Here is a 24,570-nt window from a genome sequence, read left to right on the forward strand (position 1 = left end):
GGTTATTACAACCTGATAAAACATGAATGAACCGGTTATTACAACACAGTACAGAACAGATCAGCTCCATTGGTTACCAATGGTGAACTGTGGTCCTTGACCAGCTCTGAGGATGAACAGCTTTTATACATGATGATAAACAGACCTGTGGTTTTCACTCAGTGTGTCAGTGAAAAAGGGTCCAACAACAGGTTAGGTCAGTAGTTTTAGTTTAGATTGAACACTGTGATGTATCTGTGACTCATTCTGTAAAGGTTCTTATACATATTGGTGGTTATTGGGGGGGGGGGGGGTTGGTCTGCTTTCTAAAGTGTAGTTTTGCTCATTTGGGGCTCATTTCCAAATGTGTTGATTATTGTTTAGAGTAAACTAGTGGTTCTCAAACATATTCATGTAAGGACCCCCAAATGAATGTGTATTTATTCTGTCAGGGACCCCCCCCCCATCTGAAATTATACTATCTGCCAGGGACCCCCATACCAGATGTGTTGTTAAAATGTTTAAAACGTTTTCCACTTTTCTCCTCAGGATCTTTTTTGAAAATAGCAGACGTACAGGTTTGAAGAGCTCATGTGGGCTTGTTTTCATAGACCTGGCTGCTTATTTCTCTCACAATCTGGCACCTCTGACTCTCCCTCTCCCTCCATCTATGACTGTCCTGTCTCTCTCTCTTCATCCGTCTCTCTCTCTCCATCTATGACTGTCCTGTCTCTCTCTCTCTCTTCATCTGTGAGTCTATAGTGACGGCAGAGCCCTGACCAGTGTTGGTGTGTTTAGTGTGTTTGGTGTGTTTGGTGTGTTTGGTGTGTTTGGTGTGTTTGGTGTGTTTAGTGTGTTTAGTGTTTAGTTTAGGATCTGAGCAACGGTGCCTCGCAGGTCTGTATGTTACGTTAGTGACCGTGGTCCACACTGCCCCCTACAGGACAGCTGGATATAGGATTGTGACATGAGCCCCTCCCACAAGGAGCCCCTCCCACGAGGAGCCCCTCCCACGAGGAGCCCCTCCCACGAGGAGCCCCTCCCACGAGGAGAGACAGCTCACATTCCTCCTAACAACGAGAGAGAGAGAGAGAGAGAGACACTGCAGTATGACTAAGAGGATCAGTGTCCTCACTAAACACTGACTGGACATTAAGGATCCATTCACATTCTTAGCGTCACAATTCAGATTTTTTCTGATTTTTCTCAAAACAAACGATTCTCAATTCAAAAACTATTTCTTCCTTTTCAAAATCGCCCAGAACTTCACCATTTTATTATACAAAAATACAAACAAAATTTAAAAAAATAAAAAGATTTTTGGAAAATGAGAATCGATTCTGAATCGATTCAGAATCGATTCAGAATCGTCCAACATTAGAATCACGATTAGAATCGTTTTTTACTACTGGACCCTATAGACCACAGGTCTTCTACAGGGGGTCCTCACAGTTACTACAGGGGGTCCTCAGAGTGACTACAGGGGGTCCTCAGAGTGACTACAGGGGGTCCTCAGAGTGTGATTGGAATTATTATGTATTTTTACATCAATCACTTGAACCCTAGCGTCCGTATTCAACATTAGCCGAACAAAGCAGATCTACAAGCTCACAACGCTGTGAGGCGTTGTGAGCTTGTAGATCAGGATATGAAAAATCTTTGAATATATATATATTTAAAGCAAATATTTTTACAGTTTTTTTTAAACGTATGTTGCTATATATCAGTGGTTCTCAAACCTTTTTCATGTCAAAGACCACCCAAAATTATATGTATTTGGCCGCGGATCCCCATCTGAAAATATGTTGTTCCAGGGACCACCAGAAGCAAAGAGTTTGAGTTCAAATGTTGTATATGTATATATAAATATGTATTCAAAGATTTGCACAGCACACATGTTCATGATTTTTTTTTAAAATAGCAGATCTACAAGCTCGTAGCTCAGCACCGCGCTATGAGCTTGTAGATCTGATACTTTTGAATAGCCAAATAAATCTAAAATGACACACAGATGCTTTCCTGGTCTTACTGGATTAACTGACCAAGACAAGTGACCTGAACCCCACATAGAATCTGTGTTGTATTGTCTAGAGCAGGGTCAGGGGTCAGGGGTCAGGGGGGCCCAAAAGGTAGATCACGATCTGCACAGGTAGATCACATGACATGCCCCTAAAATAATAATAAAACGAGAAAATGTGCTCCTCGGAGCGCAGGTCTCCGCCAGGCGAGGTGGTAAAAGAAAGTACTGTTCCTGATTAACTCTGTCTTACCTATTTATATGACATATTGTGATGTCACGTGAAGCTTGACCAATGGTAGGTGTTCACAGACGGACGGACACACGGACGGACAAAGTGAAAACATACTCTCCACCATGCCATCGGCCTGGCGGAGACAAAAGCACAGAACTGCACCTTCCTTTTGGCATCTGCTACTTGAATTAAGGCGACTTGATTGATTTGCATGAAAAATGGCCTGTAAGCTCCCTTTGTGGCTTCTATAGTAGGCAGACCCACAATGCAATGCTTTATTTTCAGGAGTGTTGCGTGCAAACATCAGTAAAATCATACGGAATGGGAGGAAGACATTTTTTCCCACTATGTCCATATTCCAAGTGTGTTTAATTATATGTAACGCCAGCATCGCTATTACAAAGAAAGACATTTGTCACAACAACCCTCGGGTACATTTTTGAAGTATTTTCAGTAATGGGATAAAATCAATGTTTTGCTGAGCTGGTCATGTTAACACATTGCATGCCAGTCGCGTAGATCTACGCGAACCTATTTAAAGCCGCAGCGTGCCAGTCGCGTAGATCTACGCGAACCGCCGATTCCCATGTTAAGTGCCCCAGGTGCACTTTCCGAATTTTTTTGATCCATTTCCGTTTCCGGTTTCCGGTCGGAAACGGAATTATTCGGGTTCCGGTTTTTTCGATCGTATCCGCTTCCTGTCTGGGATCCTGTTTAAAACTCGATTTTCTCTGGTTGTTGTTTTTCTCCTCGCTGATCACTGTTTACCGTTGATCGACTGTAGCTTCAAGATGGCGGCATGGATTTGGAAACTGTTTTCGCTGCCCGTTTCTCACGGATCCGCTGTGTGTTTAGAACCAAATGAACGCGCACTTTTAACTTATTTAGCGAGGTCTGTGGCGACATGAAAAAAACTAAAAAACAACAATAAAACGCTGGCACTGGTGAGTACATTATGAGATTAAACTCTGGCATGGAATGTGTTAAAGGTAGCTCTAAAGTCAAAAAAGTGTGGCCCCTGGTCTAGAGCAGTGGTTTTCAACCTTTGTCATGACAAGGACCCCTAAATTAATATACATTTGGCCACGGACCTCCATCTGAAAATGTTTTGTGCCAGGGACCCCCCAGAAGCAAAGATTTGAGTTAAAAATGTTCTTTAAAAAATAATTATATTCAAAAGATATGCACATTTTCAAGATCTTTCAAAAACAGCAGATCTGCTATTTTTTAAAGTGGTTAAAATGATTCTGAGGCTATGTTCACTAATTTTGCTGGGGACCCCCTGGTACCCCCCTGGTGGTCCACCAGGGGGGTCAACCAGTGGTCCGGGGACCACTGGTTGACCCCTCAACATGGAACCACAGGCTGATCACCTCCATGCCACGCCCCTTTGATGAAGTACTTTGTTCAATAGTACAGAGGCTATGAGCGTGACATCATCCTACCCGGTAGTTACACGGGAACGCCTACTGAGTGACAAAAAAACTACTTTCTGGTCTTGACAGCCCATACATCCACACAGAAAAGTCCTTTCTGATTGGATTAAACAACGTTAAACTCACCAACATGACAGCTGTACAGAAAGCTTGAATTATCCTCTTTCTATCTGCAAAGTTTGTGTTTCTTTTTTTTTTTTTACTTTACATTTTTATCCCACGATTTTTGTAACCCCTATTTTTTACACCCAGTGCCAATTGTCTATGTAATCCTGGGCACTACACTCCCTCTGCCAACCTAGGGAGGCCAGGGCCGAGCTCATGCCTCCTTCAATGCATGAGAGCCGTCTGACCTTCTTATCACCTGACAGGAGAGTTTCCCTGGTTGGACGTAGAGCGTGGAAGGAACAAGTTATTCCAACCAGTTCCTTTCCCCTCCATCAGGCGCCCCGGCTGACCAGGGGGAGGCAGTATAGAGACCAGGATTACTACATGTTTTTTGTGAGGGTATTAACTACCCTAGGAGACACGGGGAGAACATGCAAACTCCACACAGAAAGACCCTTTCACCAACCCCACCTAGGGTATGGGCGCTGATGACGCGGAGGAGAGAACACGCCCGCAGTGCCCACAGCGTCCCTGGCGGGAATCAAACCCAGGACCTTCTAGCTGTGAGGCGACTGCGCCACCGTGGCACCAAAGTTTGTGTTTCATAAACATCCACCATAGAGACATGTTATGAGATACTTTATGTCTTTATGTATTTTCATTTTTTAAGTGTCACAGTTTGGAAGCGCTCGTTTGCTTTCAACACCACAACGTCCTGCTGCCTCCTGCATCATGTGACATGTATAAACAGGTGGTACACAGGACCGTTGAGTGATCTACAACGAGCGCTTCCACACTCCAACGCTCCATGATGCTCAATGTTTACCTCTCAGTCTAGCTGAGGGGGCGTGTCCCAGTGGAGAAGTGTCCCATGTGCATTACATACTACTCTCTATTAGCTGACCTTGTATTGAACTGTACTTTCACACATGCTTTTTTATGCAAACTTCTAATAAACTATTCAATCATTATCAATCAATCAAAACCGCTAGACATGGTCGCCGACAAGATACCAGTATATGGGCGTCTTTTCCCACATACTGGTATTGGAACAAACTAGTGAGTGAACTAACTATGTGTGTTCTGTGATTATTTTACCGTTTGTCTGTATTCTCTGATCATCTTCAGTTTGTCTTCTCCTCCCTTGTTCTCTTCTCTCTGCTCGATGCTGCTGATGATCCTCCATGACGCTCTCCTGGCGCCGATCACGTTCTTATAGGCGACCGAGAGCAGGTTCCTCTCCTCTACCGTCAGCTCCATGTCCATGCCCGCTACCTTCTTCATCGACTCCACCATCTCTGTGAACAGAGATATAATGACATTTAAACCTTCTTCATCGACTCCACCATCTCTGTGAACATAGATATGACATTTAAACCTTCTTCATCGACTCCACCATCTCTGTGAACATAGATATAATGACATTTAAACCTTCTTCATCGACTCCAACATCTCTGTGAACATAGATATGACATTTAAACCTTCTTCATCGACTCCAACATCTCTGTGAACATAGATATGACATTTAAACCTTCTTCATCGACTCCAACATCTCTGTAAACATAGATATAATGACATTTAAACCTTCTTCATCGACTCCACCATCTCTGTGAACAGAGATATAATGACATTTAAACCTTCTTCATCGACTCCACCATCTCTGTGAACATAGATATAATGACATTTAAACCTTCTTCATCGACTCCAACATCTCTGTGAACATAGATATGACATTTAAACCTTCTTCATCGACTCCACCATCTCTGTGAACATAGATATAATGACATTTAAACCTTCTTCATCGACTCCAACATCTCTGTGAACATAGATATGACATTTAAACCTTCTTCATCGACTCCAACATCTCTGTGAACATAGATATGACATTTAAACCTTCTTCATCGACTCCAACATCTCTGTAAACATAGATATAATGACATTTAAACCTTCTTCATCGACTCCACCATCTCTGTGAACAGAGATATAATGACATTTAAACCTTCTTCATCGACTCCAACATCTCTGTAAACATAGATATAATGACATTTAAACCTTCTTCATCGACTCCACCATCTCTGTGAACAGAGATATAATGACATTTAAACCTTCTTCATCGACTCCAACATCTCTGTGAACATAGATATGACATTTAAACCTTCTTCATCGACTCCACCATCTCTGTGAACATAGATATAATGACATTTAAACCTTCTTCATCGACTCCAACATCTCTGTGAACATAGATATGACATTTAAACCTTCTTCATCGACTCCAACATCTCTGTAAACATAGATATAATGACATTTAAACCTTCTTCATCGACTCCACCATCTCTGTAAACATAGATATAATGACATTTAAACCTTCTTCATCGACTCCAACATCTCTGTAAACATAGATATAATGACATTTAAACCTTCTTCATCGACTCCACCATCTCTGTGAACAGAGATATAATGACATTTAAACCTTCTTCATCGACTCCAACATCTCTGTGAACATAGATATAATGACATTTAAACCTTCTTCATCGACTCCAACATCTCTGTGAACATAGATATGACATTTAAACCTTCTTCATCGACTCCACCATCTCTGTGAACATAGATATAATGACATTTAAACCTTCTTCATCGACTCCAACATCTCTGTGAACATAGATATGACATTTAAACCTTCTTCATCGACTCCAACATCTCTGTGAACATAGATATGACATTTAAACCTTCTTCATCGACTCCAACATCTCTGTAAACATAGATATAATGACATTTAAACCTTCTTCATCGACTCCACCATCTCTGTAAACATAGATATAATGACATTTAAACCTTCTTCATCGACTCCACCATCTCTGTAAACATAGATATAATGACATTTAAACCTTCTTCATCGACTCCAACATCTCTGTAAACATAGATATAATGACATTTAAACCTTCTTCATCGACTCCACCATCTCTGTGAACAGAGATATAATGACATTTAAACCTTCTTCATCGACTCCACCATCTCTGTGAACAGAGATATAATGACATTTAAACCTTCTTCATCGACTCCACCATCTCTGTAAACATACAGTAATATAACATGAAACCATCTCTGTAAACATAAGACACATTTCACAGTCACACACCTGTCAAATTCCCCACACCTGCCATTTGATTACTTAGGGCTAGTAGGCTAGTTACACACTGTAGGATATTTGCTTTGATTATTATACTGTCGGGGACCTTTTTTGGCGCTCGCCGACAAAACCCCCGATCTGACGCAGATCGTGCTTTGATCGCCGAGGTTTTGCTCGCTGTGTGAGAAAGGCTCTGTGAGAGGATCTGCCGATGCCTTCCAGAGTGTTTCTAGATATCTAACAGGTTTGATATTTGGCTCCGTCGCTGACTGGACATCATACAATATCATACAGTATGAGTGGAGTTTGCGCTCACTCAGCGAGGAGATCCCTGCTCCAGCCAATGAGAGCAAAATACTTTTTATTATCACCGTGGCGTGAACGACAAGAGGCAATGCTTCTGAACAGCGTTGACAGATTTTGCGAGAGAAATAAGCAGCCAGGTCTATGAAAACGAGCCCAAAAGAAGCAACTAGGCCACACGAGCACTTTGAACCTATAAACAAATTGGATTGGAAAATAAAAATCTTGAAAAAATTTTTAAAATGTTGGAATATTTTTCAAATCCACCCAAATCTTGCATGGGGGTCTGTCTACTCAAGGCACAACATATGTTCATAAGTTGTTTGAGAACCGCTGGTTTAAACATTAGGAAATGAGCCCAAATAAGCAACTAGTACTTTTAATTTTACTGTTAATCTGATTTTTTTGCTTTCATTTGTTATGTGTTTAAAATGGCCCTGTTCCAAATAAACTTCAATTCAAACAATTAAATTCAAAAGAAACAAGGATCAAAAACCACAACCTACAATCACCAATATTTAGAAACAACTCTACATAAAAACAAGCCCAAAGTCGCTTATATAAGCAACAATGGCAACACTGCTTCTGAATTGCATCGTGCACTTAAGCTGGTTGACTTGTTTGTTTCAGAGAGAGAGAGAGACAGAGAATGATCTAATGTCAATCATCAGCGTCTCCATGAATGAGTGAATGTGAATTAAAATGAATGTATGTATTGTGTCTGGGTCGCATCCTAGTGAACCTACAGTTAGGGGTGTGCCGATATATCGTCCCGCGATATATCGCGATACGTTTGTGACGATATGTATCGATTATTACAATAATATTTACAATTACAATAATAATAATGCAAAAACTGAATTATTTGTTTGCATTTGCTTTTTTATATATATTATTTGCTTTATATATATTTTCATAATAAAAAAGTGCGTATCGAAATCGTATCGAAGTTGTGAGCCCAATATCGTATCGTTTAGTGAAATTAGTGTATCGGCACACCCCTACCTACAGTGTCTGAACCATTTGGTTCCATGTGTACACTCTCAGAGTTACAGACCTGTAAGGGTCCATTTGGTTCCATGTGTACACTCTCAGAGTTACAGACCTGTAAGGGTCCATTTGGTTCCATGTGTAGTGTACACTCTCAGAGTTACAGACCTGTAAGGGTCCATTTGGTTCCATGTGTACACTCTCAGAGTTACAGAACCGGAATAATCAAGATCCTAAAGATTCCCAAACCCCTATTTCCCACACATTCTATTCTCTCATCCATTCCTTCTGGTATCATATTCGTATCATATTTGTATCCTGATATAAATATCAGGGTACGAGATCATTTTTGGTTAAAAAGGTTAAAGCACTAACACTATATTCTGATAGTAATCGTTGCTATAGTGTTTGGCAAACTTTCAGCCAATCAGGATTCAGGACCCATTATCACCTTAAATTGTACAGTGTTCCAGTTCCATATGTGTGCCTGCTCATTTCTTTGTGTCATCACTTGTTTAATCTGTATCATGACTGAGTTCTCTATCCTGATTGGATAAAATCGGTATCCTGAACTGAAAATGCATTTCCCTGTTACTGAACAAACACTACAGAGCCATTTAACACTTATTTTAACCAAAGAAAATCACGTACCCTACCTTTAACATGTACTCAGGCTTTGGTGTTTCACCTCAAGACAGTTTTTAAGTTGCTTGATTCAGTATTTAGATATTTGATTATTCATTTTATCAGACACGCCCCCTTCCTATACAAACCCATTGTAAGTTAAACTACATTGTATCCATGTTGTGACTGATATATTATCCTTCTTTGCATTCATAGGGGAGGGGCTAAAATGGGGCAATTTAGTGATTGACAGCAGTCAGAGCAGCGGGAAAATGCAGAAAATAATATGTTTCCCGTTCATTTAAAGGGGCGGGTCAAAGAAATGTGGTTATAATAATGGAAGTCTATGGCAGTGGTTCTCAACCAGCGGTCCGGGGATCAATCCTTTTAACCACTTAGCTTTGGCTATTCAAAAATAGCAGATCTACAAGTTCATAGCGTGGCAGCCGCGCTATGAACTTGTAGATCTGCTATTTTTGAAAACATCTTTAAAATGTGTGCATATGTTTGAATATATATATATTTTAGCAAACATTTTTCAACTCAAATCTTTGCTTCTGGGGGTCCCTGGCACAAAACTATTTTCAGATGGGGGTCCGCGGCCAAATGTGTATCAATTTAGGGGTCCTTGGCATGAAAAAGGTTGAAAACCACTGATCTATGGAACAAACCCAACGTAACAAAAACATCTGTCAGAATACAGTAGATAGACACGGATGAAACTCATATTCCAAACTACACTGAAAATCACACTTTCCTCCCCAACAGGCTCTATGCAGAGCAGCCTATTGGAAAGAAATTGGGCCTCTTCCTTACTTCCAATGACACTAATGAAGGCTCTGTTCCATTCTGGTTGTTACAATGACACTAATGAAGGCTCCGTTCCATTCTGGTTGTTACAATGATACTAATGAAGGCTCTGTTCCATTCTGGTTGTTACAATGATACTAGTGAAGGCTCTGTTCCATTCTGGTTGTTACAATGACACTAATGAAGGCTCTGTTCCATTCTGGTTGTTACAATGACACTAATGAAGGCTCTGTTCCATTCTGGTTGTTACAATGACACTAATGAAGGCTCTGTTCCATTCTGGTTGTTACAATGACACTAATGAAGGCTCTGTTCCATTCTGGTTGTTACAATGACACTAATGAAGGCTCTGTTCCATTCTGGTTGTTACAATGACACTAATGAAGGCTCTGTTCCATTCTGGTTGTTACAATGATACTAATGAAGGCTCTGTTCCATTCTGGTTGTTACAATGACACTAATGAAGGCTCTGTTCCATTCTGGTTGTTACAATGACACTAATGAAGGCTCTGTTCCATTCTGGTTGTTACAATGACACTAATGAAGGCTCTGTTCCATTCTGGTTGTTACAATGATACTAATGAAGGCTCTGTTCCATTCTGGTTGTTACAATGACACTAATGAAGGCTCTGTTCCATTCTGGTTGTTACAATGATACTAATGAAGGCTCTGTTCCATTCTGGTTGTTACAATGACACTAATGAAGGCTCTGTTCCATTCTGGTTGTTACAATGACACTAATGAAGGCTCTGTTCCATTCTGGTTGTTACAATGACACTAATGAAGGCTCTGTTCCATTCTGGTTGTTACAATGACACTAATGAAGGCTCTGTTCCATTCTGGTTGTTACAATGATACTAATGAAGGCTCTGTTCCATTCTGGTTGTTACAATGACACTAATGAAGGCTCTGTTCCATTCTGGTTGTTACAATGATACTAATGAAGGCTCTGTTCCATTCTGGTTGTTACAATGGACCCTTGTGGGTGTGGAACCAAATGGACCCTTACGAGTCTGTAACTCTGAGTGTACACATGGAACCAAATGGACCCTGTAATGAACTCCATGGGGTCGTGTAAGGTCCATGGAATTAAAAAAGGTTTGAGAACCACTGTGTTACACTAAATGGCCTGTGAAGGGAAGTAAGGAAGAGGCCCGATTTATTTACAATATGGTAAATAAGTACCTACAAAATGTACACTGTGCCCCCTAAGGGTTAAAGACAGGGTGCCGTGATTGTCAGTGATCCCCCCCCCCCTCCCTAAAACATGATCATCAGGTATTATGGTTATACTAGGAGGAAGATAATGAGGGGGAGGGTATATTTTTACTATGTCACTAAAGGGCTGTTTCTCTATTGGCACGTTTGACCCTCAAGGTTTCAGCCTCCAGGTAGAAACTCACAATAGTCAGAGAAGACATAAAACACCATAAAAACACCACCAGGGGGCTTAATGAAGTTCTATCAACCTCATAGACACATGAAAAACCATGGCACCACCTCTTTAATATGGGGGGTCCTAACCAGAAATAAGGGTTAATGTGGGGGGTCCTAACCAGACCTATAAGCTCACATCATTATAAGCTTGTAGATCAGCTATTTCTGGACATTTTTCATCATGGAAACATGACGATTACACACAATAAGTGTGATTATGTGAAATAATAGCGGTTAGGTGATTATGTAATAATAGGGGGGGGGTTGGGTCAGTTGGAGGACCCCCCACAGGGTCATAAATCAGCGGTCAGTAAAAATACTCCAGGATCCAAAATCCCTGCAATGACTCATAGAGCAACAATCACACATCAGGTTACCTGGCAACCCGCCTCCTGAAGGCTGTAACTCTATAGTCTATGAGCCCGCGGGTTGCCACGTCTGCTCATAGTCAGCCACTTGGGCCCTTTTTTTTCTCTGTAAACTTCACCTATATAAGCCCCGACTGGAGTTTACTCTGATACCTTTAACCTTTACCTCCATGTGAAAAGCTGCTGATATATTATAATATACTATATATACACGCCATGAAATATGCTATTTTATGTGGTGAAATATGTGGAATATGTGAAAAGTTGCGGATATATGCGAAGCGCATATTATGTGATGCGATGCGGCCTTTTTGAAAAAAACGTTACCCCCGCATAATTATGCGCCATTTTGCTGATTATGCGGTAAATTGTGCGATCGCATAATCACATTATTCTGGAGGGTCTATGTTGTATTGTGACGCTTCAGTTGATGTTGCCCTGTTATTTATTTTTATATATATATATATATATTTTTTATCCTCTTATTTTATCCTCTTGTATAAAGAACCTGATGAAGCTCACGGTGAAACACGTGGAGCTAATAAAATACTTACTTAACCCATTAAGACCTGAGGCCCATTCTACAAATTCTAAATCACAACAGTTTTCTGAAAAAAACCTGTTTCTATATCAGTGGTTCTCACACTTTATCATGTCAAGGACCTCCAGAATGACATGTATTTAACCACGGAACCCCATCTCAACATATGTTTTTCCAGGGGGTCCCAGAAGCAAAGATTTGTTAGAAATGTTCGCTTTTAAATAATATAAACATGTCAATTTGCACACATTTTTTCAAAAAATAGCAGATCTACAAGCTCGTAGTGCACCACTATGAGCTTGTAGATCTGCTATTTTTGAACGGCTAAAGTGTAAAATAATGCTTTTTAGTTCAAATGACACAGATGTGTTCCAGGTCTTATATATGCAGTAAGTTGTCCATGTCTGTTCTCTGGAGTGTGCAGAGTCAGTCCCTTCCTTATGGAAGATCTACAAGCTCGTAGCCGCGCTACGAGCTTGTAGATCTGCTATTTTTGAAAAATTGTTAAAATGTGTGCAAATCTTTGAATATATATAGTTTTAAAGCGAACATTTTATTACTCAAATCTTTGCTTCTGGGGGTCCCTGGAACAACATGTTTTGAGATGGGGGTCGGAGGCCAAATACATGTTGGGGGTCCTTGACATGAAACAGTTAGAGAACCACTGATATAGAAACATACGTTTTTCAGAAAACTGATGGGATTTAGAAGACATTTGTAGAATCAGCTTCAGGATACCTAGGATCAGTCAAGGAGCCTCACAGCTCTGAGACAAATGGAACCAAATGGACCCTTACAGGTCTGTAACTCTTAGAGTGTACAAATGGAACCAAATGGACCCTTACGGGTCTGTAACTCTGAGAGTGTACACATGGAACCAAATGGACCCTTACGGGTCTGTAACTCTGAGAGTGTACAAATAGAACCAAATGGACCCTTACAGGTCTGTAACTCTGAGAGTGTACAAATAGAACCAAATGGACCCGTGAGAGTTATGGGGGTCCTTGAATTTAAAAGGTTTGAGACCCACTGATTTAGGAATAAATACAAACACCATTAATAATTGTTAAAGTAGTAAAATAATGTAAATAGTAAAAATATGAAACAGCATTAAGTCAACTGAAGCATTCAGAATATGACTGTAAATGACAGCATTATGTGATCAATATAAGGGTCCATTTGGTTCCATAAATGATTATCATCATTATGTTATAAAGGATGAGGTGTCAGAAAGCCACAGACTGGCAGACTCTCCAACAGCAGCATTATGAGTATTATATCTGCATCTTTTATAAGAATGAGTTATTATAAAATGACAGACTGGCAGACAGTGTGACAGCACATAGATACTGATGTCAGTGTCAGAACAACCTCTACTTGCTTTCATACATAGACCTGGCTTATTTCTCTCACAGAACCTGGCAACACTGGCACCCAGCTAAAAACCCAAGCCCTGAAACCCTGTCTGTCTGACCATGAGCCTGAAGGCTATAAACACACTCACTGTGACCAGAGAGACAGACAGACAGACAGACAGACAGACAGACAGACAGACAGACAGACAGACAGACAGACAGACAGACAGACAGGCAGGGACACAGACAGACAGACAGACAGACAGACAGACAGACAGACTGCACTCTTCACTGTGGCCATGTGTACAAAGTGAACCAAATGGACCCGACTCACAGCTCCATTAAAATCAGTGTAAAAAACGCGCAGCTTTACGTTCAGTCACTGAGATGAGACTTTGACACACACACACACACACACACACACACACACACACATGGTGGAAAAAGTACTCAATTGCTTTACTTAAGTAAAAGTACCAAAACTGCAATGTAGAAGTGCTCCGTTACAAGTAAAAGTACGGAATAAAAAATGGACTTGAGTAAAAGTACTCAAGTATTGGCATCAAAATGCACTTAAGGTACCAAAAGTAAAAGTACTATAATATTTGAAAATAGCAGATCTACAAGCTCACAACGCGTCCCGATGCGACGCGTTGTGAGCTTGTAGATCTGCTATTTTCAAATAGCCTATAGGTATAAAATAGGGCTAAAGTGGTTAATGTACGTTTAATAATAAAAAAAAGGTATATCTGAAAAGGAACTAAAGTTTTCAAATAATTGTAGTGGAGTAAAAATACAATATTTGCCTCTGTACTTTACTTGAGTATTTCCAATTTCCAATACTTTTACTTCTACTCCACTACATCTCAAATACCTCAAAATTGTACTTAAGTACAGTATTTGAGTAAATGTACTTAGTTACTTTACACCACTGACACACACACACAGCTAACACACGTTAGCCTCCAACAGCCCACCAGGCTAACACAGTGACACACATCACTTAATAACTTATTATTATTATCACTGTTTTATCACCTGTGTGTGTATAGGGTCAGTTAGCATGCTAAGCTAAGCTGTGTGTGTGTGTGTGTGTGTGTGTGTAGGGTCAGTTAGCATGCTAAGCTAAGCTAAGCTAAGCTAGGCTAACAGACAGTTGACAGCTCACTCAAGCCTCCATTCATCCGCCATTTTGTTCCTAGCTAGCCTGGTCAATCCTCTGCTTTACAACACGTAGAAGAAGAAGACAGTTATAACGTGTTCTAACCAGTTAAAATAACTGCTTATAACCGGTTATAACCGGTTATAATAACTGGTTATTAACTCATTATAAACCAGTTATAACAGCCTGCTGTTCAACACAGTGTTCTGCTAGCTTAACATGCTAACGCTACGTTCCTCTCTCCCGAAAAATAGCAGATCTACAAGCTCACATCCAGCCATTTATTTATTATAGAACGCCTTTAGCCCCGATATAATGATAGAACCGGGTTTAAAGCGGTTTAAACCCGTTCTGCTCGCTGTTACTTAATATAGCCGGGGGGGGGGACCCCCCTTAATGACCTCTCTGGGGGTCCCGGACCACCGCTTGGAGAACACAGTGGGGGGGGGCCTTACATGCTAAACATGATGCTAGCGCTAGCCCTCCATGCTAATATGATGCTAGCCTAGTAGACAGTGAAACACTGGGTCTCCAAGCTAGCCAGATGCTAACATGATGCTAACGGTGTAGACAGTGAAACACTGGTCTAGTTAGTTAGCATCATGTTAGCATCTGGCTAGCATGAAGACCAGTGTTTCACTGTCTACATAGTTAGCATAATGTTAGCATCATGTTAGCATCTGGCTAGCATGAAGACCAGTGTTTCACTGTCTACATAGTTAGCATCATGTTAGCTAGGACAGTGAAACAGTGGGTCTCCATGCTAGCCAGATGCTAACATGATGCTAACGGCATAGACAGTGAATCAGTGGGTCTCCATGCTAACACGATGCTAACGGCACAGACAGAGAATCAGTGGGTCTCCATGCTAACACGATGCTAACGGCACAGACAGTGAATCAGTGGGTCTCCATGCTAACACGATGCTAACGGCACAGACAGTGAATCAGTGGGTCTCCGTGCTAACATCATGCTAACACGATGCTAACGGCATAGACAGTGAATCAGTGGGTCTCCGTGCTAACATCATGCTAACACGATGCTAACGGTATAGACAGTGAATCAGTGGGTCTCCGTGCTAACACGATGCTAACGGCACAGACAGTGAATCAGTGGGTCTCCGTGCTAACATCATGCTAACATCATGCTAACGGCACAGACAGTGAATCAGTGGGTCTCCGTGCTAACATCATGCTAACATGCTGCTAACCCACAGAGACCCAGACCACCGGCTCCTCTCCTCTCCTCTCACCGTCATATCGCTCCGCCTGCTCGGCCAGTTTGGCCTGGTACACCAAGTCCTCCCGGTCTCCCATGGCGGATCTCTGGATCTACTGGATCTCTGGGTCTCTGGCTCAGCTCAGCGGGCTGTGGGTGAAGCTCTTAGCGGCGTTAGGGCGACGGAGAGGCGGGGAGAGGAGGAGAGGCTGGGGCGGTGGTGGTTGGATGGGGGATTGGATGGCTGGTTGGATGCAGCCGGTCCGGCAGCTCTCTGAGTGGATCAGAGTTATGACACATCTAGAGAACGGACGGCCACGCCCCATAGAGTTAAAGCCCCGCCCACACCCGTTCATTTCAACGGAAGTCGCTCACAAAGCGCACGGAGCACCCGGACGTACCTTTACTTCCTGTATCGGCTCCAGTTTTGGAGCCAATAGAGCATGCGCACTGACGTTTCAGACGATGGAAGCATGCGCAGTAGCGTTTCAAATGGCGGAAAAGCTGCTATCCCAGATCTGACCACCAGGCGACGGTAACTTCATTTTTATACCGCGGTTCTGGGGGCGTGGTCATAATATATGTCTGTCTGTTGAGGAACTGAACCAAGATGGCGGCCGCCTCCATCCGGGTCACACACTGCATCCCATCGCCCGGGAGGTCGGAATGACTGGACCTGGTTGTCTAGGCAACCGCTCTTTATGTTTCATTAGTATTATTTATTAATATTAGTTTTATTGTTTTTATGTAATTAATGATCATTCATACACATAATATGTACAGATTATTTTAATGTTAATTGCTTTATTGTTAAAGGGGGTGGAGCATGAATAGATTTTTATTTAAATAAATAGAAGCACAATAATCACAAATTAAATATTATGTAAGTATATTATAGCTAAATAATATTATTTATATATTATTAATATTATGTGAGTACATAGAGAAATAATATTATTTATATATTACATTAATATTATCAAACTGCTCTGTCATTTTCCCTTTTCCGTGAGGTTGCCATAGTGACCGCTCTGTCAGCCAATCAACAGGCCGTGACCGTCCCTCCTGGCTATAGACCATATTCACACGGCGGCCATATTGGAATTTAACATTGAAAGTGCCGCCACCCGGGGTGGCTACTTTCATTGACTTCATAGAAACATGGCCGCCGTGTGAATATGGTCTATGGGATCTACCGCACCAGCCTGGTCTATACTTCCGTCCTGCCGTACGACGGTGTCGCGCTTAGAAAGTAGCAGATCTACAAGCTCACGAAGCACCGCGTCCGCGCCACGTCGTGGGCTTGTAGATCTGCTACTTTCTAAGCGCGACACCGTTGTACGACGGAGCACAAATGAAGCGTGCCACTCCCTCTCCATGCACGAATTCATAATAGTTATTAAACACACTTTAACTCAACATAATATAAATACAATATGTATTTAATATTATGTGTTATATAATATATATTATAATATTTAATATATAATATTTATTTTATTAACAGAAAATCTCAACATAATAATAATAATAATTATTATAATAATAATAAGACAACAGACATCATAGGACAAATATAAAATAAAAAATATAGTATTGTTTACATAGATCTACAAGTCTACGTATAAATAAATATACAGACACCTTCAAACAGCTCATTTGTCAGCTGACTTTATTTACTATGTTGTTGTTTTTTCTGAACACATTACTGCTACAGAAGATAAAAACGTCATCTTGAAAATAATATAAGTGTTATCATAAAAATATGAACATGATTTTCATAACGGTATGATTAACACAACTTGTAACAAATGATGACGTAACTTAAAGCAAAACCTTGTGCTGAGTGGATAAAACATAAAATTAAAACACATCAATTTACTTCAACTAGAGGATTCTTTAACGAGGATGTGACCGTGAGAAAAGGCTGAAGAATTGGGAGAAAGAAAGAAAGAAAGAAAGAAAGAAAGAAAGAAAGAAAGAAAGAAAGAAAGAAAGAAAGAAAGAAAGACAGAAAGAAAGAAAGAAAGAAAGAAAGACAGAAAGAAGCAATAACAGATGAAAACAGCACAAAGGAAAACCTCATGAATTAATTAATGAATTAATGAATGAATACTAACTCGGGGTAAAACATTAACAAGTGAAATCAGTAAAAAACTAACACCTGATCTCCTTCTAAAGTCAAATGCACTGAGGCCACTTCTATACTAAAGCTATGTCACTGCCCTCTAGTGGTCAGAAGTGAGGGTGCAGGCGGGTTATGTAAGGGGTTCCAGGGAATCTCAGGATTCCTTTAGGGGATCTAAAGCATACATGGAGCAACTGAGGGCCCCGAGGGCCACATGCGGCCCCCACCTTCACTTAATGCAGCCCACAGGTTAATATCAGAATAGTGATTATATTATTGATTTCAGCTGTTATGATTCTAAACATGCAAACATGACCCACTTTAATGACTTCAGTCTATATTAGTAGCTTAATGACTAGTATTAACATTATATTGTCTTTGTTATGTCCAATGTATTTGTATTTAAGTTCATAAAGTAAGTATAGCTAAATGCATTTGAATCTAAATAAAATGATTCCAATTCAAAAATGGCAAAAATAGCTCTACATCATTAAACAGACAGTATATGTAATGTGTCTCTGTAGTGAGTGTGTTAATATAGAGGTCCTCTACATCATTAAACAGACAGTATATGTAATGTGTCTCTGTAGTGAGTGTGTTAATATATAGAGGTCCTCTACATCATTAAACAGACAGTATATGTAATGTGTCTCTGTAGTGAGTGTGTTAATATATAGAGGTCCTCTACATCATTAAACAGACAGTATATATAATGTGTCTCTGTAGTGAGTGTGTTAATATATAGAGGTCCTCTACATCATTAAACAGACAGTATATGTAATGTGTCTCTGTAGTGAGTGTGTAAATATATAGAGGTCCTCACATCATTAGACAGACAGTATATATAATGTGTCTCTGTAGTGAGTGTGTAAATATATAGAGGTCCTCACATCATTAGACACACAGTATATATAATGTGTCTCTGTAGTGAGTGTGTTAATATATAGAGGTCCTCACATCATTAAACAGACAGTATATGTAATGTGTCTCTGTAGTGAGTGTGTTAATATATAGAGGTCCTCTACATCATTAAACAGACAGTATATGTAATGTGTCTCTGTAGTGAGTGTGTTAATATATAGAGGTCCTCTACATCATTAAACAGACAGTATATGTAATGTGTCTCTGTAGTGAGTGTGTAAATATATAGAGGTCCTCACATCATTAAACAGACAGTATATGTAATGTGTCTCTGTAGTGAGTGTGTTAATATATAGAGGTCCTCACATCATTAAACAGACAGTATATGTAATGTGTCTCTGTAGTGAGTGTGTTAATATATAGAGGTCCTCTACATCATTAAACAGACAGTATATGTAATGTGTCTCTGTAGTGAGTGTGTAAATATAGTGTCCCTCTACATCATTAAACAGACAGTATATGTAATGTGTCTCTGTAGTGAGTGTGTTAATATAGAGGTCCTCTACATCATTAAACAGACAGTATATATAATGTGTCTCTGTAGTGAGTTTGTTAATATATAGAGGTCCTCTACATCATTAAACAGACAGTATATGTAATGTGTCTCTGTAGTGAGTGTGTTAATATAGAGGTCCTCTACATCATTAAACAGACAGTATATGTAATGTGTCTCTGTAGTGAGTGTGTTAATATAGAGGTCCTCTACATCATTAAACAGACAGTATATGTAATGTGTCTCTGTAGTGAGTGTGTTAATATAGAGGTCCTCTACATCATTAAACAGACAGTATATGTAATGTGTTCCTCTGTAGTGAGTGTGTAAATATAGTGTCCCTCTACATCATTAAACAGACAGTATATGTAATGTGTCGCTGTAGTGAGTGTGTAAATATAGAGGTCCTCTACATCATTAAACAGACAGTATATGTAATGTGTTCCTCTGTAGTGAGTGTGTAAATATATAGTGGTCCTCTACATCATTAAACAGACAGTATATGTAATGTGTCTCTGTAGTGAGTGTGTAAATATATAGAGGTCCTCTACATCATTAAACAGACAGTATATGTAATGTGTCTCTGTAGTGAGTGTGTAAATATAGAGGTCCTCTACATCATTAAACAGACAGTATATGTAATGTGTCTCTGTAGTGAGTGTGTAAATATATAGTGGTCCTCTACATCATTAAACAGACAGTATATATAATGTGTCTCTGTAGTGAGTGTGTAAATATATAGTGGTCCTCTACATCATTAAACAGACAGTATATGTAATGTGTCTCTGTAGTGAGTGTGTAAATATATAGTGGTCCTCTACATCATTAAACAGACAGTATATGTAATGTGTCTCTGTAGTGAGTGTGTTAATATATAGTGGTCCTCTACATCATTAAACAGACAGTATATGTAATGTGTCTCTGTAGTGAGTGTGTTAATATAGTGGTCCTCTACATCATTAAACAGACAGTATATGTAATGTGTCTCTGTAGTGAGTGTGTTAATATATAGTGGTCCTCTACATCATTAAACAGACAGTATATATAATGTGTCTCTTTAGTGAGTGTGTAAATATATAGAGGTCCTCTACATCATTAAACAGACAGTATATATAATGTGTCTCTGTAGTGAGTGTGTTAATATATAGAGGTCCTCACATCATTAAACAGACAGTATATGTAATGTGTCTCTGTAGTGAGTGTGTTAATATATAGAGGTCCTCTACATCATTAAACAGACAGTATATGTAATGTGTCTCTGTAGTGAGTGTGTAAATATAGTGTCCCTCTACATCATTAAACAGACAGTATATGTAATGTGTCTCTGTAGTGAGTGTGTTAATATAGAGGTCCTCTACATCATTAAACAGACAGTATATATAATGTGTCTCTGTAGTGAGTGTGTAAATATATAGAGGTCCTCTACATCATTAAACAGACAGTATATGTAATGTGTCTCTGTAGTGAGTGTGTTAATATATAGAGGTCCTCTACATCATTAAACAGACAGTATATGTAATGTGTTCCTCTGTAGTGAGTGTGTAAATATATAGTGGTCCTCTACATCATTAAACAGACAGTATATGTAATGTGTCTCTGTAGTGAGTGTGTAAATATATAGAGGTCCTCTACATCATTAAACAGACAGTATATATAATGTGTCTCTGTAGTGAGTGTGTAAATATAGAGGTCCTCTACATCATTAAACAGACAGTATATGTAATGTGTTCCTCTGTAGTGAGTGTGTAAATATATAGTGGTCCTCTACATCATTAAACAGACAGTATATGTAATGCGTCTCTGTAGTGAGTGTGTAAATATATAGAGGTCCTCTACATCATTAAACAGACAGTATATATAATGTGTCTCTGTAGTGAGTGTGTAAATATAGAGGTCCTCTACATCATTAAACAGACAGTATATGTAATGTGTCTCTGTAGTGAGTGTGTAAATATATAGTGGTCCTCTACATCATTAAACAGACAGTATATGTGTCTCTGTAGTGAGTGTGTTAATATATAGTGGTCCTCTACATCATTAAACAGACAGTATATGTAATGTGTCTCTGTAGTGAGTGTGTAAATATATAGAGGTCCTCTACATCATTAAACAGACAGTATATGTAATGTGTCTCTGTAGTGAGTGTGTAAATATAGAGGTCCTCTACATCATTAAACAGACAGTATATATAATGTGTCTCTGTAGTGAGTGTGTTAATATAGTGGTCCTCTACATCATTAAACAGACAGTATATGTGTCTCTGTAGTGAGTGTGTTAATATATAGTGGTCCTCTACATCATTAAACAGACAGTATATGTAATGTGTCTCTGTAGTGAGTGTGTAAATATATAGAGGTCCTCTACATCATTAAACAGACAGTATATGTAATGTGTCTCTGTAGTGAGTGTGTAAATATATAGTGGTCCTCTACATCATTAAACAGACAGTATATATAATGTGTCTCTGTAGTGAGTGTGTAAATATATAGTGGTCCTCTACATCATTAAACAGACAGTATATGTAATATGTCTCTGTAGTGAGTGTGTTAATATAGAGGTCCTCTACATCATTAAACAGACAGTATATGTAATGTGTCTCTGTAGTGAGTGTGTAAATATAGAGGTCCTCTACATCATTAAACAGACAGTATATATAATGTGTCTCTGTAGTGAGTGTGTTAATATAGTGGTCCTCTACATCATTAAACAGACAGTATATGTGTCTCTGTAGTGAGTGTGTTAATATATAGTGGTCCTCTACATCATTAAACAGACAGTATATGTAATGTGTCTCTGTAGTGAGTGTGTAAATATATAGAGGTCCTCTACATCATTAAACAGACAGTATATGTAATGTGTCTCTGTAGTGAGTGTGTAAATATATAGTGGTCCTCTACATCATTAAACAGACAGTATATATAATGTGTCTCTGTAGTGAGTGTGTTAATATAGTGGTCCTCTACATCATTAAACAGACAGTATATGTAATGTGTCTCTGTAGTGAGTGTGTTAATATAGAGGTCCTCTACATCATTAAACAGACAGTATATATAATGTGTCTCTGTAGTGAGTGTGTTAATATAGTGGTCCTCTACATCATTAAACAGACAGTATATGTGTCTCTGTAGTGAGTGTGTTAATATAGAGGTCCTCTACATCATTAAACAGACAGTATATGTAATGTGTTCCTCTGTAGTGAGTGTGTTAATATATAGTGGTCCTCTACATCATTAAACAGACAGTATATGTAATGTGTCTCTGTAGTGAGTGTGTAAATATATAGAGGTCCTCTACATCATTAAAGTTACTCCCCCCGTTCTACATGGACCATTACAGTTATCTGTAACTCTGAGAGTGTACAAATGGAACCAAATGGATCCTAACGGGTCCATTTGGTTCCATGTGTACACTCTCAGAGTTACAGACCTGTAACGGTCCATTTGGTTCTATTTGTACACTCTCAGAGTTAAAGACCTGTAAGGGTCCATTTGGTTCCATGTGTACACTCTCAGAGTTACAGACCTGTAAGGGTCCATTTGGTTCTATTTGTACACTCTCAGAGTTACAGACCTGTAAGGGTCCATTTGGTTCTATTTGTACACTCTCAGAGTTACAGACCTGTAAGGGTCCATTTGGTTCTATTTGTACACTCTCAGAGTTACAGACCTGTAAGGGTCCATTTGTTAACAGTTTGCTTAAGGATGAGAGAGGAGAAAATCCATGCATTTTACTGAGTTTTTAATAACAGCTCAACTGGTTCAGAGGAGAGTCCAGCGTGAGGAAAAGACCAGGCCTGTTGTCAGCGAGGAAAGTGAATTATAAAGACATTACATTTCATCATAAAGTGAATTATAAAGACATTACATTTCATCATAGTTCACTTATTACTGCTGTGTCACTCTGAAGGAAAGCAGCCGTGGATAGAAAGAAAGAAAGAAAGAAAGAAAGAAAGAAAGAAAGAAAGAAAGAAAGAAAGAAAAACCCAATGGTCACTCTGGCAGAGCTCCAGTGTTCCTCTGTGGAGATGAGAGAACCTTCCAGAAGGACAACCATCTCTCTGCAGCACCTTATCAGGCCTTCATGGTAGAGTGACCAGACTGAAGCCAATCCTCAGTAAAAGGCACATGAAAGACCATTTGGAGTTTAACAAAAGGCACTTTTGAAAAATCTGCTGGTCTGTTGAAACAAAGATTGAAGTCTTTGGCCTGAAAGTCAAGTGTAACGTCTGGACTAATCTCTGAAGAACAGATTCAGAGCTACGCTACTGAATCTGTCCAGAGCCCCGCTCAGAACGTGTGCGCGTTAGCTTACAAGTGGGCGTGCCTTCAGATCAGGAAGCAGGCCGCGTTTTACCCAATCAAATGTAGTGGGCGGGATTTACTGTCTCTGCGCTCCCTTCCCACTGAAAACAAACCAAAAATCATTTAACAATAGCATCCTTGGAGCAGACAAAACCACGGAAAGTTAGTAACATTTTAACTTGTTCTTTCATCATAGAAACAAGTGCTGCTTATAACCAAAACCATCCATGTTCTCTGGGAGAAGTGGTGTTAGTGTTCCGTGTAGAAATATTGTTAGTGGGAATGAAAACATAGTCGCACCACCGGAAGTGGAGCGCTGAGGGCAGACCAACACCCTGGTTTCCTTGAGCACGGGTGCTCCGTTCAGCTCCCCCCAGAGCCAAGTGAAAGAGTAAAAAACAGCAGAGGGCGCTGTTTTTCCTTTTTATTTGGCTTTGGGTTCCCAGAGTGTGTCTGGACAGAACCAGGCAGCGCTCATCACCTGGCCAACACCATCCCTACAGAGAAGCATGGTGGCATATAAATATGTTTCAGTAACCAAGGGTTCTTGGTCACCTCCCTGACAAAGAACCCAAGGTGACCAGCTCTCGGAAGAGTCCTGGTGGTTCCAAACTTCTGGCATTTACGGATGCTGGAGACCCACTGTGTTTGTTGGGACCTTCAATGCTGGAGACACTGTGTTTGTTGGGACCTTCAATGCTGTGGAAAAGGTTTTTGCTAACCTTCCCCAGATCTGTGCCTCCATACAATCCTGTCTCAAAGGTCCACAGACACTCCTTTGACTTCATGGCTTGGTTTGTGCTCCGACATGCACCGTTAACTGTGGGGCCTGATAGAGACGTGTGTGTGTGCCTTTCTACATGATGTCACATCAATTTAATTTACCATAGACAGACTCCAATCAACTTATAGAAACATCTGAAGGATGATCAGTGGAGACAGGATGCACCTCAGCTCTACTTTGAGTGTCATAGCAAAGGGTGTGAATATTTATGCACTTATGTGATTTGGTCTTTT

The 24,570-nt window shown here is 39.9% G+C and overlaps 1 protein-coding gene across 1 annotated transcript in view; it reads right to left on the reverse strand.

Annotated features, from left to right (window-relative positions):
- The window catches only part of ywhae1 (tyrosine 3-monooxygenase/tryptophan 5-monooxygenase activation protein, epsilon polypeptide 1), a 29,746-nt gene extending 13,769 nt beyond the window's left edge, over positions 1-15,977 (reverse strand). Inside the window, exons 1-2 of the mRNA XM_080427812.1 lie at positions 15,745-15,977; positions 4,874-5,073 (exon numbers count right to left, since the gene is read on the reverse strand). Coding sequence (XP_080283938.1) covers positions 4,874-5,073; positions 15,745-15,808 — 264 coding nt within the window. The 5' untranslated portion in view covers positions 15,809-15,977. The remainder of the gene's footprint in view (positions 1-4,873; positions 5,074-15,744) is intronic.
- Between the last annotated feature and the right edge of the window lie 8,593 nt (positions 15,978-24,570).

Source organism: Gymnoscopelus braueri (genome assembly GCF_963280865.1).
Source record: "Gymnoscopelus braueri genome assembly, chromosome: 5".
Classification (NCBI taxonomy): Eukaryota; Metazoa; Chordata; class Actinopteri; order Myctophiformes; family Myctophidae; genus Gymnoscopelus; species Gymnoscopelus braueri.